The sequence below is a fragment of the Catharus ustulatus genome, chromosome 6 (genome assembly GCF_009819885.2).
Source record: "Catharus ustulatus isolate bCatUst1 chromosome 6, bCatUst1.pri.v2, whole genome shotgun sequence".
NCBI classification, from domain to species: Eukaryota; Metazoa; Chordata; class Aves; order Passeriformes; family Turdidae; genus Catharus; species Catharus ustulatus.
Window position 1 is genome coordinate 50204768 of NC_046226.1, and position 18355 is coordinate 50223122.

The following is an 18355-nucleotide window of genomic DNA, read 5'->3' on the forward strand; positions in this document are numbered from 1 at the left end:
AGGCAGTGTACTGTACACAGCAACATACAGTGCTTTGAATATTGCAAGATATCATTATGCAAACATTTTAGAGAGTTTGCATTTAATCACCAACGATCAGCACTACTGTAAACGGCAGGAAAACAGCTTCACCTGCCATTTAATTTGGAGCTGCTCACCCTTGGCTTTTTTCAGTCAGCCCTGGAAGAGCTGGGGCTGTTGCTGCTGCTTGTGCACGGGGGTGTTTGCACAGGATTGCTCCATGCTGTGCCTGGGACGTGCGTGCGCCTGTTCCCCTGGGAGCGCACGGAGCTCTCCTGGCTTGGTGTCCTCAAGGTGAGAGGCTGCCTCCCCTCCCTCATCCCCATTCCCAAAATCCCCGTTCTCATCTCATAAGGGTGCTCTATTCATGGGAGAACTGCAGGAACAGCACGTTGGAAGGGTTTATCCAACTTGAAATACATCTGTTTTTGAGCGTTCCTTGGGAAGTGTGGCTGCAAGGAAGAGCATCGAAGCCAGAGATGAATTGTTCTGGCAGGTTGGGGTTGTTCTGCCAGCTCAACTAATCTTCAGGGGCTTTCCGATCTCGCCGAGTGCAAAACATAATTGTGGTAGGATTCTGTTTGTTTCTTTTTTTTTAAATATGGGGGTTTAAGCTTTGCAAACAGCCCCTCTCGGGCTGGTGGGCCAAACTTGGGATGGAGACATTAGCAAATACTAGAAGAACATCACTGAGGGCTTGGAAAGTTGACACAAAATTTCTGTGTGCAGCAAAAATTGACTGCATAGTATTAATATGACTTTTTTTCCACAAACTCACATTTAGAATGAAAAAAAACTTATTTTAATAGCCATGCATTATTAAATTTGAAGATATCTGATTTCTGTCCATAAAAGCTGAAGTTAAGGAAAGACCTTCAGCTTTATCTGCTTCAGTCACTTGGTATTTTTTTCTCCAGTTCATAAGTTGAATTTGTACTGAAATTGTGCCTTTAAAAGTTAGCGAGTGGTGTGCTGTGCCTCAGGAAAACAGCTGTGCTTTTGTCATTTGGTTCTGCAGTGTCTCTGCATGACTATTTAGAGGATGTCTGAAGCCTTCTGAGTATGTCATGTGCAGGGGTATGTTGGCACCAGTAATTTCTAAACATCAGTTAAATATCTTACTAATAATAGTAATACTTGTAATAATGCTACCCACTTAGATTTGGCATGGTTCATTATGGAAAACGGGAATTATTGTGCTGATGTAGTTTTCTGTGGGGGATTTTTAAAATTGTGCTGTGTGTTTTTCCTGAAATTCATGTGCTTTTGTATATGAGCTGCCTGTTTTTGTGGCTTGCTTGCTAATAATTGGATTATTCCATTGCTTGGTTTGGTTCTATTTGTTTTGGTGGTTTTTTTCTGCTTTATGAGAGAATCTTTGTTGGTTTTAGAAAGAAGTTTGTGAAAACCTTCTTGTAGTGCATGTGCTCTGAAAGAGGAGGCGGCAAGCTAAATATGTGCTGACTTCCTGCATTTAAAAAACCCCGACCAGCTAAGTTCTGTAGTGTTCCCGTGTTTCCTAACAACTTCATTTTGAAACTGTAACAGAATTTGAGTATTTTTGCAATGAGAAGGTGCATGTGTTGGTAGCTCCTGTTATTTACTCTTAAGGAACAGTGTTTCAGTCATTAGAAAGAGTTTATCAAGATTAGGATGGCAATTAAAAACCCTTAATGTATGTCTCTTTTAAAGTCTTTTTTTAGTGTATTTCTGTATAGAAATGCAAGAATAACTAGTTCCAAACTAAAGGCCTATTCTTTTCACAGGGTTTTGAGGGTTACAATAAAAAATGTAGACAGCTGCTGGAAATTTGGGTTTATAGATGCTTTCAGAGAGATTCTGTTGACTGAATAAAGGCTAATAAAGTGTTTGCAGTCTTTGGCTAGCCCTACTTGGATTCTTAAAGCGTGCTCATATAAGAAGTGCTGGCATAATTGACACCAAGTAATTATTGTTTTGAAAGTCTTAATTGGAGTTTGGCATGGGTTACTCATGGAATCTTTGTTGTTTTCCTCTGGAAATTCTGCTATGAATTGGTGTTGAGCTGCAGGGGAAACTGGTAGAAGTCCAAAGGTAGACCCCTGTGCAAAAAATGTGCTTGCCTGCAGATACATACATGACTTGAAACTCATACATACTGCCAATAAAACACCATTCAAACCCCTTTTTCTTATCATCTAGAGTCTGGGAAGTATGACAAGTTATGCTAGTTGTATTTGAAAACAAATGTACCCTCCCTCTTCCCACACATGCACGCGTGGAAATGACAGGACTTAGCATTTGCATCAGCACAAAACTGCAGAACCTGTGTTCATAGACAAGTGAGGTGAAAATCATACTGGGTTTGTGGAAAATAAGCATTAATTGTCAGAGGGCATGCTTTGGGTGGGAGGGTTTTACAGAGATGCTGCTGGTATAGTAAATATTCTAGTGGAGAGCTATCCAGCAAATCAAGGAGCAGATTCCAGGCAAGTTCCAGTAAAATGTCATTGTTACTTTAAATTGTTAAAGTTCTTGGATTCTACGATAAAGAGCCTGTTGTAGTGTAAAGTGTTTTTAGTCAGCATTATTCAGACACAGCAACAATTGCTTTTGTTCATACATGTGATGTAAATGACAGTTTTCAACTTCTTTGACTTCTGATCCCTTCAGAATGGCTTTGGAAAATAGTATCTTCAGTTGAGATGATTGGCTATTGAGCAGGTTGGCTATTTTTCATAAAATTTTTCATTTTCAATTTTCTATTTATACATGAGAATATAATATACTTGTTTGAAAAATTTTAAATCATAAGTGCTTTGTTTGTTTGTTTTTGAACCATTAGAACAGTGAAGGTTGTGTTTATGTGCTGCCCAAGAGAGTTTTGCTTTTTGCAGTTCATAACAGGAGAGGGAAAGAGTTAGTGGAGGGATGTGCACCGAATGAGAGCATATATATATATATATATATATATATATGTAGTGTTTGAACATGAGCTTTTCCAAGGATGCTTAGGAGATCACTCAGTCTTATACTGGTCAGTAAAGGAGGAAACATTTAGTCCCCACTTTGCTTCTGTGATTGCTAAATTACTTGGTGTGTTAAAAAAATACAGTTGCTATCAAAACAAACAGTGTGTCATTATGGGATATAACTAGAGCATCTGTACTTGGTGCTTTAAAGCCAGGGCCAAATCCTGGGAATGTTAATTTGGCCAAGATGCACATGTGCATACTTGCAGTGCTTTTCAATATGTCACGTGCTGCCATTCTATTGCAGACAAAATTGTTTGGTGTAGAGAGTACAGTACCTCAACATGGGCATCTACTTTTGTAAAATCCTCTGTGTCTCACATTCCAGGAATTTGAAAAGGAAAAAGAAAAGGGGAGAACACTTTTAGTTAAACTGGGGAGAATATGTGTTTGACTGGAACAGAGTATCTTTGCGTGTGTCCCTTAATTAAGTGAATGGTTTGCAATTTCTGTGCATAAAACACTAGAACAAAACCAGAACAATAGCACCACACATGTCAAAGCTTTGCTTGTTGATAAAGTATCTCCTACAACTATATCATAAATAGGAGAACAATGAAGTTATTAAAACAAATAGGAATTGTTTTTCCTATTACTCAGCACATGTATTTGGTTGTTTTCTTCATCTCTGCATCACTTACTATAATTGGTATGAAATCAGATGTCTATTCTGTCTCTGTGCTGCTTATATACACTGCTATAGGTACGGGCAGATGCTTTTACTGCCCATTTCACTCACGGTTTTTATGAGAGGGGGAATCTTGAAATATAACAGATGATGTCTGACTTGGTTAATGAATGTAGAAGGTTATTTAGTGATGATTCAGCTGGTGACCTTGGAGATAACCTTTTTAGAAAATGAAATTTCTTCAGCAGTTAATATTCAAACTTGTCATCCACTTTGAGGCATTTGTTGGGGTCTTTTGTTTTTAAGATACATGGTGAAATTAGATGATAGATTATGTGCTCACAATTTTGAATCTTACTAGAGCTGGTCTTCTGTCAGTACTTAAAAAGATCAAATTTATGTACCTAAACTATCCGAAATAAGAAAATAGTTGTTGCTGTTTATTTCTGAACAATCTAATAACCATATGTGTTTCTTAGGTAGTTAAACTCTAGCCTAAAACTTCTAGTGGATATACATGCATTTAATTTTGTGTGGAAGCACACCTGGGTGTGTTTGTCCTGTGGCACCTCTGAAGTCAGTGTAATGTACTTGTTGCCTTGAGCATGAGGATTTGCTAGGTCTGTGCAGTTGTCAGAGTAGCTGAGGTTTTGTGTGACCATAAATTCAACTGCATCATGTGAACGTAATTAACTCTCATTATGTGTGCTTCATAAGTTCCATTCAGTTATCTGAGCTGCAATCAGCTGAAGAAGTGGTGGAGGTCCTGTGTTCACCAACCACGCAGAAGAAATGCAGGAATGTGTAAACAGCGGTGTGGTTTGTGCTGGGGAGGGCTGGACCTCAGGGGCCAGCATGGAGTAGCACTTCAGGACAAGGGAACTGAGATTCCAGCAAGGACAGAAAAAGTATCAGTCAGAACAGCGCTGGCCGGAAGACACAGGAAATGTAGTGGTGTAAAGGAGTAGGGTGGTGTATGGCATCTTTTCCTGTGAATTCTGCAACTGTGGATATGCCCACTGCTCTCCTGAAATGACTGAGGTGCTCCTCTTTAACTAGAAGTTCAAGCTGGCAGATTGAGAGCCTCACATCTTGCTTGTAGCCGAGGTCCTGAATTTGGAACTGCACTTTTGAGGTCCCGTGACCCTCACCTCCAGCGAGTTCTCCTTGCATGTGGTGTTGTGCCAGAATGTGCATCATCCTTACTGATGGGTCTTCTACCAAACTACCCATAAATAGTGAGTATTAGCAAATATATGGAAAGATAGGAGGCAAAAATTGTGTGTGAAATAGAGAATAGCATTGAAGGGTGAATGGTACTTGTGCACTATTAAGTTAGCCTGCTTAAAAGATTTACTGGCTGATAAATAATAAAAAGCTTTATTCTCTCAGCTTTAAATCTCATGCCTTGACTTTTTCCAGAAACTTTCTGTTCTCTGAGGTAAATTCACAGTATCTGTCTTTATTGTTTCCTTTTGTATGAGCTTTTAACAATAGCCTTTCAAGTAAACTGAGTGTGCTGACAGTTCTGAGAAGTATTCATAAGTGAAATTTTAATGGATGGAAAATGAGGAATGTAAAATAATGGGTCACTCAAATAAGTTTAAGGAAAATCTAAATGTCTTGAAAATCAATGTAGTTGCAATCTCATAAACCTCAGGCTTGTCACATATTCATTTTTGCATGCTGTTACATTCTTGATATGCATTTCTCCTGTCCTGTATTTTAACTTTTTCTGGAGTATTCTAGTGAATGCATTAAAACTGGGAAAGCTAGGCTGTCAGAGTCCTGCATTTTAAAGCAGGGTACTTTGATTAAAGAAACAATTTCTGTCTATATAGAAAATAATGTACTTTGACATGGCCAGACATTTTGATAAAGAGTTAAGCTTTCAGGCTGTGTAGAAATTATAGCAAAGGTTGTGGTTGCTGGTATAGTTCTGGAAGTGGAAAAAGGGACAGAAAGGTAAAAAAGAGGGTAACTGTCTTAAAATAAACATTTTGCTATTTTTAACTAACCTTTGGGCAGTTATCATTCTTTCATATGTTTATATGCATCTTTTTGTTTGAAAAATGATGTGGAAGTGGCAGGTATACAGGATTAGATTTATTTATCAGGTAGGGCATTTGTTGCTCTCTATTTGTTTCTTGGGTTTTTTTCTTCTCTGTTGTTCTGTTTCTGGTTGGCAGCTTCCCAATCTTACTACCTTCAGATTGCTTGTCTGCTTCTCACTTAATTTTTTTGATGATTAGTGTTTTAAACAATGTCATTCCAAACTAGTTACATTTAGTAATATTTTCAATCAGTGTGATGACTAAATGTTGTGAGTTGGGTTTTCTTTGTTGTTGTTTTTTTCTCCCCAAACTTTCAAGTTTGAATTAATTCCTCTAAGTACTCTGGGAGACTTTGTTATAGTCAGAATCAAATGGCCAAATTATAATTCAGTGTACTCTCCCCATGTGTATTTGGAAGTTACACAATGTGCAGTTCCTTGCTTTTTGTAATAATTTCCAAATTGGAGTCCTGCTGCACATGGCTCCTGTACTCCCTGCTGATCTAGGACAAACTGCAGTCCTGCCTCAGAAAACGGGTAAAGGCTCCTTGGCTAGACTTTCTTGTGATACCAATTCAGCCATTTAAATGTGTTTTCAGTTTTGGCATAGGTTGGTTCTAACAGTGTTCACTTCCTTTATGTTCTTGGATATTCCTAATGTAATGTGATCCTGGAGGCTCCAGTCTAAAAGCTACTCTTTTCAGTATTGCTGTATTCCTATTTCTAGGAACTTATTTCTTGGCACAATTGTGTTTGCAAAAAATGCAGTGACAGTACTTGCTGAACAGCATTTAAAATATATATTTAATTTTAATTTTTTGTATTATATATACTGGTTTTATGAGAGAGAATCTTCCAGGTATTCAGTAAAAGTTGCACAATTCTATGTGTATCTCAGAAGATACTGTGTGACTTGAGGGTATTCAGCAGTATGCTATTCTTGGCTGAAGAACAATAGCTATTCATTTAATAAATTACTTTGGTAGTTAATATTTTAGCTTATAAATCTTTTCAGTATGGTCTTAGAATGAACAGAAGTGTTGGCAGAATACTTTATATAAAAATATATAATAATGTATATAAATAAAAGTGTGTGTGTACTTGTACATAAAGCCATATGGTACAGTTAGAATTAAAAATGTAAATTTGTGCAATTAATTCCAAAGTTATTTTCTGTCTTGTCCGTTAAAAAGTTTTACATTTAGAAACATTTTTACAGTAGTGTTCATAAATACAGGTGCAAATAATATAAATATTTTTTAATTGCACTGTAGTTTATTTAACATAAAGAATTAAGTGGGATTAGTTTTAAGTGTGCTTTTACATTGTTGACTTCAGTGGAAGTGTTGTTTTGGTTCTGCCTTTTTGCATCTATCATTCCTTGTGCTATTTTATTCACTAATATTGTGCTTAAAGACATTTTTACGTGGGCTATTTTCTAGAATCGTCTTTACTAAGAATATTTAAATTGTGTTTTTAGTAGAATATGGGTTTTCTTACCCCATAAGAGGGGAAAGAGGGATGGCACTGAGGGTGTCTGGGAGCCTGGTGTCCTGATGTGACCGTGTGATGTCAGCTGCCAGAAGGAAAAGTGTGCAAAACAAACTGTTCTAAAATCTGTGCTGTTGTTGAACCACGCTCATTGTGGGGACACAATGATTTTATGATGGCCCAGCTGCCAAGCGTGATGCTCACCCATGGCTCTTTGAAGCCATCAGCTAGAAAGAAATCATATTAACAAGTTTACTTCCTGTCTAGCTGTAGGTAACATAGAGATGACACCTGAGAAAGTCACTTTTGGGCTCATGTTTGGGCAGCAGAATGTCATTTCCAGGAATCTTGACGACTAAAATAGGTCTTGACTTGTTCCCCAAATTTCCTTCCTTCCCGCTGTGAAATGCAGGGGACTGCAATGCAGTGACTAGCTCAGCAATTGATGCTTAGAGATAGAAGAATGTGTCTTATGTGGAAAGTTAATGTGCAGCTGCTTTCTACCAATCTCTGTGCAGCTGGTTGATGGTGGATCTTCTGGAACAGGACTAGAAAAGTCACTTACTTGGGTAAAGAATTTTCCTTAAATGCTTTCAATAAGGATCCTGGTATTAATACCTACATGCTAAGTGCTGTCCTTATTGATTTGTGTCCAGAGAGGAGAACTCTCTCCTTGCTATGCAGTATTTTCAGTTTTCTACTAGTGTGGAGTTGATGGAATAATAAGTATTTATAAAAGAAAACAGTAATGCTGTCTTACTTGAAATTCATATTATTATTTCGGAATGGATAGTTACTTTCTGTGGTGTAACATTTAATGAGTTTTTCTTATTTAGTCTAGATACTCTGGGATTAAACAAAGTTTTGATTTTAGATGGAGTCTGAACACAGACTCTGATATCTTGCTATTTTTCCTTGTTCAGTTTGGTCCTCAAATGTTTTCTGCCTGCATGTAATCAAGCTGTTCAACAAAGACTTAGTTTTGCTTCTCATTTGTGACAATAGCTGTTGTGAGCTTTCAGATTGCTAACAGCTAACAAAATACTGTTTTCTGTTAGTGAGGGTATCTAAGTGAAAGACAAAGAACTGGAGTCGCGTAAGTCAGAAAATCCATGAATAAATCATTAAGGGTACTGCAGAACCTATTTTGAAGGTTATACTATTAAAAAAGTATTCATTTTTCCCCTTTATTTCAGTAGATGTTCACCTTTTTTTTTTTAGTTTATAAAATGTATGGGGAAAAGAATCAAGACTTTTTAAAAAAAAAAAAAAAATGTGACCTTGGGTAGTTTTGTACTTTTGTCTTCTGTGTGAGAAATTCAATTCCATCATAGCCATGTGCATTGTGTATTCTGAGAGGCTTTAAATGGTGTCCTGGAAAGTTTATTGTTGCTTCCTAGCACTTGGAATTTCTCTCTTGGGTTACTGTTTTGCTCAGGGGGCTGTTACATGTTTGGTTGAAGTAGCTTTTGCCACCAGACAGAGGGCTGCTTACAGCCATTGTGTGGGAGTGGGAGAGGCAAAGGAACTTGTGTGCCTCTTTCTGAGCATTTCTGGGAAACAAAGGACAAGGAAAGTAAACTGTGTCCTTTCACCACTCTAGGTCATTAAAGGTCTAATCTGGAGCTTGCTGATTTCAGTGAGTTTTGGATTACTGCATGGCTGAGTTAGAGGCAAATTGATTCAACAACTTCCATTTCATTAGAAGGGAAAGGTGTAAAGTCCTTTCCTGATGGCTGTGGATGAGCACACCACCAATTGGCTGGGTAATAAATTTCAGTGGGGCTTAAATTAATCCAAGAGTGAGCTGTTAATGAAGGGGATGCCCACATTTCCACAGTGTCTTTCCCTTGCAGCCCTTTCCTGACCAGTCCTGGAACACTTGTTTGGCAGCCTGATGGCCCAGTCACTTCTTTGCTGTAGCAAGAAACAATCCTATGGGAGACTGATCTCAGCTGAATCATTTGACCTTTGCTGCAGGGCTGCACAGGCACCAGTACCAGAGCAGAGGAAGCTTTGGGAAGGCAGGAGGTGGGGCTCTTCCTTTCAGTAGTAGTGAGTTCTTGGATTTTTTAGCTTTTTAGAAAATAATGTGTTCAGTGGAACTGCATGGCAGATGAGAATTAAGCAGAGCACATCTTAGAGATTTTCACCTCCCAGGGGAGCGGACGTTCCTTGAGATTTGGCAGTTGTCCTTCAAAGTCTGGTTTATGTGCTTCCTATCTGCAGTAATTTTATTTTGCTTTTTATGACATTAATCTTCTTAGATCCTCTTACCTAGTTTTGCTTTTTATGCCTGTCACTTCCCTGAGCAGAACTAAAATACCTCCAATTAAATAAAAACAATGGGTAATTAAAATTAATAGTTTTACCTATGAAAGCTTACCTTGGATTTCGTGTGAGCTTTCAAGTGAAGTTACTATGCCAAAAATCCTTTGACAGAGATAGGAAAAAGTAGCAATTTGCTAAACAATGCCTTTGTTAAAGCTATATTGGAAGAGCATTAAACCTTTGTTTAAAAAAATGGGCACTTTACCAATGCTTGTAGACAATTAATGTCTTATGAAGTTTAGAATACAGATACAAATTCTTTTAACATAGCTTAGGCTTTAATGTACTATTTATGGAGACTGAATATAAGGATGTGCAGACACCCAGATTAGATCGCTGATATGTTCTGATACGTAGCTTAGGTTTGTAGAATTTCCTGGCAATGGGACTCTTGGTTTTGCTACATTTTGAGATGGGGATACATCTCTTTTTCAAGAACTTTGGAAAATACCAAGCTTTTGTTTTGGTGCATGGAGAGTTACTACTGTAAAAATCTTGATATTTTTGTCCTTTTTTTTGTTTTTGTTTTCAAGCTAGGAATACAAAGAAGCATTGAAATGCACAGCTGTGGTGGGAGGATGTGCTTTCTGCGGGGACACCGTGGTACATTCCATCTCATGGAATGCACTTGGTGTGACATTTCACAAAATGTGTTGCTTAACAGCTTCAAGGAAGGCCAACTAAAGTGTAAAGATGAATGCAATGGGAACCTTTCCTGCAAGGTGGCATGCCTCCCTTGCACTTCTGCAGAACGCATTTATTGGCAGTGTAGGGAATGGGACTCAGCTGCTGGACAGCGTTCTCGAAGCATTTGTGGATTAAACCAAATTACAGGAGCCACACTCCTGTGCATCCCAGAAAGCAGAAGGGTTACCTGCCCATTTATAGTTCCTGGTGAGCAAATTGAAGTGATTCATTTGAATAAATAGGATGAATTGTTTATTGTTCTTCAGATGTTTATGTAGTTGTGTTGAAAACTGCAGCTAATCTGCAATCTTCTGCTGTCTGCTTTTTATGCTAATATGGAGTTATTTTGCAAAGGTTTGGGAAGGAAATCCATTATAGGGTTTATTGATCTTTGTGGTATTGACTGCCTGCAAAATAGCTTCTACAGATGGTGAAACAAACTCATATTTTTAACTTGAGGTGGTGAATTTGAATGTTGTCCTATGTCCATTTCCTAATGAAATCCAGCAAAGAGTGTAGGAATTGAGTTGGGTTTTGGTATTTTGTATTTTTATTAGATAAAGTGTGGCTATTCCTGTGCTTTTGAGTGGGGAAGAGTTGGAAACAGTAACTTTTTATCTACAAAAAGAAATTGTATTGGTAGAATGTAGCGGTGATTATGGCATATAATCAGCGAAAAATAATTCCAAAATTAAACTCCAGTGTATCAGTTGTGAGGATTTCTAGAAAACAAAATACTGTTTAATGTAAAAAGAAAAAAAGAATTGTAGGAATTAGGCATTTTTTAAAAAATGGACATGTCCCACATTTGCTGCTCTGCTTTTCTTCACTGGGAATACCAGATTGCAATTAAGATAGAGACACCTAAAATAATTACTACTTTGATGAGGGGCTATGATTTTCAGAATTATAAAAATAGTTCAGAGAGAATTCAATGACATTGGAGAAAGAAACAATTTGGTCAGATTTAGACAAAATCTCTCTTCTGAATTGGCAGGCAAGAAGAGTATAATAATTTTATGTTTAAATGTATGCTTTAAAGAAGACAGGTTTAAGCCAAGAAAATTTCTTGATGAATCTGTAGAATAGAATGTTGTATGGTTATGTCTATGTTTGTGAGTATTCCTGAGATAGTGGGAAAAGAGAAACACTGGAATAAAATGTAAATTGAAAATATTCTTATAAAAGCTTGTTTTATAGAGAAGTAATGTATTTTAAAAATAGAAATAAGTTCTACTTATTTAAAAAATCTGAGTGCTTGTATCTCTGAGACAGGCAATGAGCATCAATTGTGTAATTTTCCATTTCTGTCTTTGCTAAAGCTTCATCTTTATTCAGAGTGGGAAAACTCAGCTTCATGAAAATAATGGAAGTGTTCTAGTCTTCTGGAGAGTTCATCCAGGGCACCAAAGGAGCTCTGTGTGTGAGGAGGGTCTTGAAACTGATTTTTGTCAGATCTGTTTTCCAGGTGCTGGGGACGAGGAACCTGCAGTTGGCAAAGTATGTCAAGGATTCCATAATTCTTTTTGTCAGCCTCTACTATTCTGCAGGAGCCCATCAGTCCTTATTAGTAAACAGCTTATTGTGATATGCTAGTTATTAGTTTTGAGACAAGGACTATCTGTTCCTGACCCTGCTTTCCTGGAACTGCTTTTTCTGGGAAACCAGAAGGTGTGTAATTGCTCTCTTGGTATAGATTCTTTTGTCGTTTGTTTTCTGCATTTCCCTGCTCTAACATAGTGAAGAGGTCAAGATGTAGAAGGAAAATAGTGTCATAAATAAATAAATTGTGTTCAACTTCTTCACAAAGACCCATGGGACCCCTTTGTAAAAAGCTGTTTTGTAGCCAGTTGGTCTCCAGGCTTTGCTGCCTGGGCATATTCCATCCTACAAGCCTGCATTTGCCTTTCTTGGATGTGTCATGAGGTTTCTGTCAGCATTTCTTCACCCTCCAAATGGCAGCTCTACATAGTCTCTAGTCTAGTGCTGTTTAAAACTGTCTCAGTAAATTCAGAAGGCTTGTTAAGCTTGGCTTTTGGTTGCCTTTTTTGCATTGGTGTCTGTTTTAGCTCTATGCTGTGAAGAGTGGCTGTATATGGTAAAGCACCCTTAAAGGCAAGCCTGAATTTTAGCATCTTATGAGTGTTCTGTGCACAAAGTGCTTATCTGTCCTGGCTCAGTTTGCTTAAATAACATAATACAACCATGAGACTTCATAAATTTGGCAAACCCAGAAGAGAAGTGCTTGTTGTATTGGATTTTTTTGCCAAGAATGGTAAGAGAGCTCTGTAAGAGAGATGTTTGTTCAAATCTTCATTGTTTATTGTGATTTTCACAATATGAGCTAAAATATTTGAGAGTAAATACTTGTTTTTAAAAACCATTTTTTTTTTTTTTGCAATCAAACCTGCTACTGAAGAACTCCATTACTGTCAGTGATGCAATAGCAAAACTTCAGACCATTTACAGTCAACTTTAAAATGTCGGTGCAGGCATCTGTGATTGCCTTGCTCTAATTCTTCTTTGATTTTTGCTGTGCTTGGCTCAAATGGTTGCTTTTCCATGTGTTTTACTTTGATCTCCATTGTGAGGGAGAGAAATCTCCAAATTGCCTTTGCTTCTTTCTGGAATTTACTTGAATGGAACTTTTTTTTTGGTGCCACTTATACCAAGAGTTTATATGGCTTGTTTAGTTTTAGAAGGGTATATAGAAATGAGGGATAGATGGGGCAGCTGAGAAATAGTAAAGCCAAAGAATTGTACTTGGTTTTACTTTATTAAAATTAATTTTGAGCTGCTGTGTCTATGAGGTCAAATTCTGTTTTTGTTGGAGGGGGGAGGGGAAAGAACATACAAGGGAAGTTATTAGGGTTTAGGAACTAGGAGCAACTTCTGAGTAAAATGAAAAAAAAGCATAATTGTGCACCTCATTATAATTTATCTGCGGAGTGCAGTAAAATGTCTGGAATCTACACTTCTTTAGAACTGCTTAACATTTTCTAGATTTACTGGCTTCTTACTCTTTATTTATAGCCATATATTCATATCTTTTTTTCCTGAACATCTTCAGGATGCATCATCTATTTTTCTTCCTCTTAAAATGTGAATATTAGGACCATCTTTATGAGATGAAAGCATGCATTCTCGAGTCATTACATGATTCCAGGAGATGGGGTCTGAGTAATGATGCCAAATACCACCTCTGTTTGCAAATGGGAGCTCTTAGCTGCCTGCCAGGAGCTTTTTGTTGGATTGAAGGCGAGGCTGGCCCGGAGGATTGGAAATGTGCATTTCCCTGACTAATGCCACTCTGCGTGACTCTTCTTGCTGAAGTGCTAATGAGCAAGTGCCTCTTAGCCAAATACATTCCACATATATATAAGATAGTGTGGCTGTTCTTGTCAGCTGTTCTATGGCCAAGCCTAGTACTTGTGGTGTATTGATTAAAGATACATGAATGTTTCATTTAATGTAATGCTTGTTTCTAGTGTAAGTAAGAGCTTAGCAAATCCATCCTTTCTCTCCCCCCAGTACTTGTGAAAAATGCACACCTAAGAAAAGCTGTGTGACAAGGATTGTGCTTAAATTCTTTGGGGCTTGAAGAATAGGGTTGTAAAAGCACTACACTCTTCCATCCAAGTGTAGCATTCTCAAGCCTTCACTGTCAGCCCTGATCAGTTAGGAAAGGTGGTTCTTCATTTTGGGAACAGTTAAATATTGGAGCAGCTTGATTAGAGGACAGGCGGCATTTCTCTTGCTGGAAGTATTCAAGATTCAGTTTGGATGACCCTGGATCATCTAAAATCTCATTTTCAGCAAAAGATTAGGCTGGATAATTGCCTGAAGCCTCTTCTTGTCTAGGCTTTTCTGTGTCCCTGCCTTTCTTCACTGGCAAAGGGTGACACTTACACTCCAAAGTCTTCCTCAGATTGATTTGGGGCAGATATTGGGTATTGTTGTTTGTCCTTTTATGGATGAAGGAGGAATATCTTCCTTTCTCTAGATTTAGTTAGATCATTTGAAACTTTTAGCATCTAGGTTGAACATCCTGACTGCAGAGGTTGAACAGCAACAAAGTGGGTTTATACTTCTGGAACAACCTAATGAATCCAGAGCAGGCTGGGATTCCTGGCATTATGGACTTAAGATCATACCAGAAGAAGGTATATTCCTAATGAAATTTTGTATGGTAATTGAGCTCCTGCTTTGCCAGCAAGAGGAAAATGCCCTTGTCATTCATTTGGTTGGTGGGGGAGTAAGGAGGAGATTCCAGTACTGTTGCTGGAACCAAGGCAGTTTAAGGACACAAGAAGAGTTAAATCTACTTTACATAGCAGCTTAGCAGAGTAAACTCAGATTATCTTCTAGTATGTTACAGATGAAAGACTTCTGTTGAGAATTCTTGATTCAGAAGTTTTGAAGTTTGAAACAAGTTGGTGTTTGCACAATTCAAAAAGTTTCATGGTTTTAGAGATGTAGTGGAATCCAAAATATTTATTGATATTTACAAACAACAACAAATTCTTTGCATGAACACTGTTATGAAATACTGGTGAATTGCCTTATGTTTCTAATGTCTGCAAGCAGGTATTGACTCTGTGTCTTCTGATTTTCAGCACATTGTTATCTTGTGGACTGATTAATTGCATCTGGGGTTTGTTTGTTTGTTTGAGGGCTTTTTACTTTTTTTTTTTTTTTTCCCCTGTACGTGTACCAGATTGTGTTAGAAATAAATTTAAGGAACTCAAGGTTCTGACTTGCATTAACTAGTGGCAGTCTGGTATGTGTTGGTCCCCTGCCATTCCTGTTTTTTAATGAAGGCAACTTTCCCTTCTCTGGTATTTGTATTCCTGGTTGGTTGGTTTGTTTTTAAGCAGAGCAGTCCTCCACCCTACAGAAGAGAGGGCTGAAGAAATTTCACGTTATTGCCTGCATACTGAGCAGTGGGAAGAATACAAGTCTCAGCTCCCACAGCTGTGTAGCACAGCACAAGCCAGGAGCTTTAGTGGCCATCCAGCAGCAGTGGAGTCACACCTGCAGGATGTGTGCCTGGGCTATCAGATGTCACAGTGTCCCATCTCCAGTCACTTTGGCTCAGACACCAGCCTGGCTTTGCTTCAGCTCATGTGTGCCCTGCTCCTGCTGTATTTTACAAAACCCATCAGCCCTGCCTTGTTGTAAATCACAGACCACTTGACGTATCCTGATCTCTTCCCCAGGTACACAAAGCCCTTTTTGCACCCACCTATTTGATGGTTTCTAAATGTGGATTATCTTGAATGTAGCATGATATTCTTGATAAAGACTTGCTGGAACACACAGTTGAAGGCTGCTTAAAATATTTCCTTATCTCTTCTGGAAATACCTGCCATGATGTATCCTGGCATTGAATTTTGTCTTTTCACTGCCATGTTACAGTGGTGACTTACACTGGGTGCCTCCTGCTTACTGATCAGTTTACTGCCAGGCATTCATTATGCATTATCTCTGCATTTCTCTACTTTCACTTGTTAGGTCATGCTTCGGATCTAATTTTGAATGTTCTATTTCTCTTGCTTTTTAAAGCTTTAGGTTTTCCTTCCTTAAATTTGTGTTCAACTGATTATCTACTATAGATGACAACTTTTGTCTGATAATTGAAAAAAAATATTGTTCATACAGTATTTATCACATGCTACATCTGTTAAAAACTAGTATTTTCTGATATTTTCTAACAATGAGAGACAAGACTAGAGTAAAAAATCATTTGGGAGGGAAAGTTTGTCTTGCCAAATACACCTTTTTATTATTTTTTTTTTCTTTTTTATGCTGTTGTGCAATTCCTCTTGCTTCTTTTAAGCTGGTTGTAGGCTCTTATGTCACAATATGGCCATGAATATTTCATTATATTTTCAAAGTGCCTTGCTGAAGCTGGTAGAGGTGGTGGTTTCTAATTACATCTGGGTAGTTCTTTCACCTAACTCAATTGCCATTGTGTTTCTCAAATTAAACTAATGTTACATAAAGGAACATAAAGCTGAAAATTCATACAGGATTCCTATTCTGATGTTGCTTTTATAGAATAATGCATACTGATGTATATACCAACAGCAGAGTCTTGATTTTGGGCTGTGATTTTTAAACCTAATAACTCTCCCTTCAGATGGAGAACTTGGCTTTTTGCTCTGCTTCATCTATTCTGCTTCTTGCTACTGATAATGAGGCAATCCTCCTCTGAAGCTCCAGCTGCTCCCAGGCTTTGCTGCTCATTTGAAAAATCCTGTTAAGCAGAGGAAATGTGGTAAAGCCCTGCTGCTGTCTTGCCCAAAAGAGCTGTACTGTAAAGGTGTATGGAGAAGAAAATGGGAGGTTTCTGGAGGAATGATAATTCTCTTAGAAACCATAAATGTTTGGGAGATGGGGTGTAATGACAGCTACTTTTTCTCTGATGTGGTACTTGTTTGCTGCTCAGGGAGTGTAGTGCTTATAAACAAAGATGCTACTGGTTTGTTTTAATCTTCTTATTTTAAGCCCTCAAATTAAGATATGGCCAGTCTTTTCAATCAGTGTAATCTGAGTCAGATTTGAGAAAATTAGTGTTAACCACCCTTCTTACCACAGTGCAGATAAAGCTGCCAAGACATGAAAAGAGATAGGAAGAGCTTAACTACAACCCAAAAGGCTTCACTACTGCTTTTGGGTGTTACAGCAATGTTTGCTCTGTCCAGGAATGCCAAGCCAGAACAAGAATATCTATCCTGTATTTCATGGGTTAGAAACATGTTTTATTTGTGTTTCTCCTAGCTTATGTTCTGTCTAAACCAGACTCGCAATTGTTGCATTTTTCCTTGCCTTACAGATGTTTATTCTTTTCAGTGTTTGTTGATATCTAGAAGTAGGGTGAGTGGCTGTTTATCTTCATTTTGATAGTCTCAAGATTGCCTCCTTTAAGCAGTTGGAAATCAATCAGGGAGTGTAAACCTGCAAATTGCTAAGGTTTTCAGGTGTATTTAAGCAGAGGTAGTCAGTAATGTGAAGATGAAATAAATCAAGATACACTTCTGGTCTTTAAACTCTGTGTAGGTGTTCTAAGAAACTAGTGAGGGCTTAGTGCGCTTTTAAAGGCTTTAGACAGATATGAAACTTGTAAGTGAGCAGGAGATTGGGGACATCTGTCATTCTTACTGGTCAGTCTTTTCTCCTCCAGGAGCTTACTGTCCCCTTGGATCAGCTAAACATAACTTTTTATGGTCTCTTCATCAGCTGCTGTCTCAGTCATCTGGGTTCCTTTATACTCTACTGTATGGTTTGAAAAAGATTATTTTAATAGAACTCAGGTTGTGGTGACTTATCTGAAGGGGGACATTGGCTGAACTTTTCAAGTGAGAAGCAATGAGATTTTGGAAATGGGAACCTTGGCAAAGCCATGCTCACAGCACAGTCTAAAAAGTGTGATTTTTCCACTAGTAATAGCTTTTAAACAAAGTCTTTCCGAGCATGGTGATGATCTTTTTAATCTCACATCTATTCTTAATCAACACAGACTTAATTGTTGTAATTTATTCATAAGCTGAAATCTATGCAGATTTTGAACTCAATGAATTTCATGCCTTATAAAAGCAAACAACTGACTGCAGATCTTAATGATTTGTACTCTGTGGAGGGTCAGTAAGACAAAGTGCCAAATTTTCAGAATCCTTCTGGCAATGGGATCTTGTAGGTCATGGTATTGTCCTCTTTGTAGTGCAGAAACACTGAAAGCAAACAGAACTTGATGGAAGATCATTCTTCAGAAGAACTTCGTAGCTCTTGATTGAAGCATTGACTCAGTGATTCACACAGATGTGTAGACTGTGCACTTGTCACAGACTTTCCAAAGTAGAACATACAAATAATGCAAAATCCAGTGGAATGTATGGGGAAGCTGCATAAAACTATCTCTTGTCAAAATACTCTGTAAGGTAGTGCTTTATCTTTTGTCATTAATTGCATGTGTGAAGTAGGAGAACACTCCTGTGGAATTCTGGGGGCTAAATCTGAAGACTGTGAAGTAGTGTAAAAATGGCAGTGTGAAGAGGAGAAGAAAAGGTAGTGAACACAATTTCTGGAGCATCTGAGGGCTCACTTTTGTATGAGTAGGAATGTGCATTCTCA

General features: G+C 38.0%; 1 protein-coding gene across 13 annotated transcripts in view; it reads left to right on the forward strand.

Annotated features, from left to right (window-relative positions):
• The window catches only part of PLEKHA7 (pleckstrin homology domain containing A7), a 160499-nt gene that overhangs the window by 31225 nt on the left and 110919 nt on the right, over window positions 1-18355 (forward strand). The window contains exon 1 of one of the 13 annotated variants that reach the window (XM_033063364.2): window positions 10211-10429. The exons of the other annotated variants lie outside the window; for them this stretch is intronic. Coding sequence (XP_032919255.1) covers window positions 10311-10429 — 119 coding nt within the window. The 5' untranslated portion in view covers window positions 10211-10310. Of the gene's footprint in view, window positions 1-10210; window positions 10430-18355 lie in introns of those variants that run through there. 13 annotated transcript variants of the gene reach the window in all.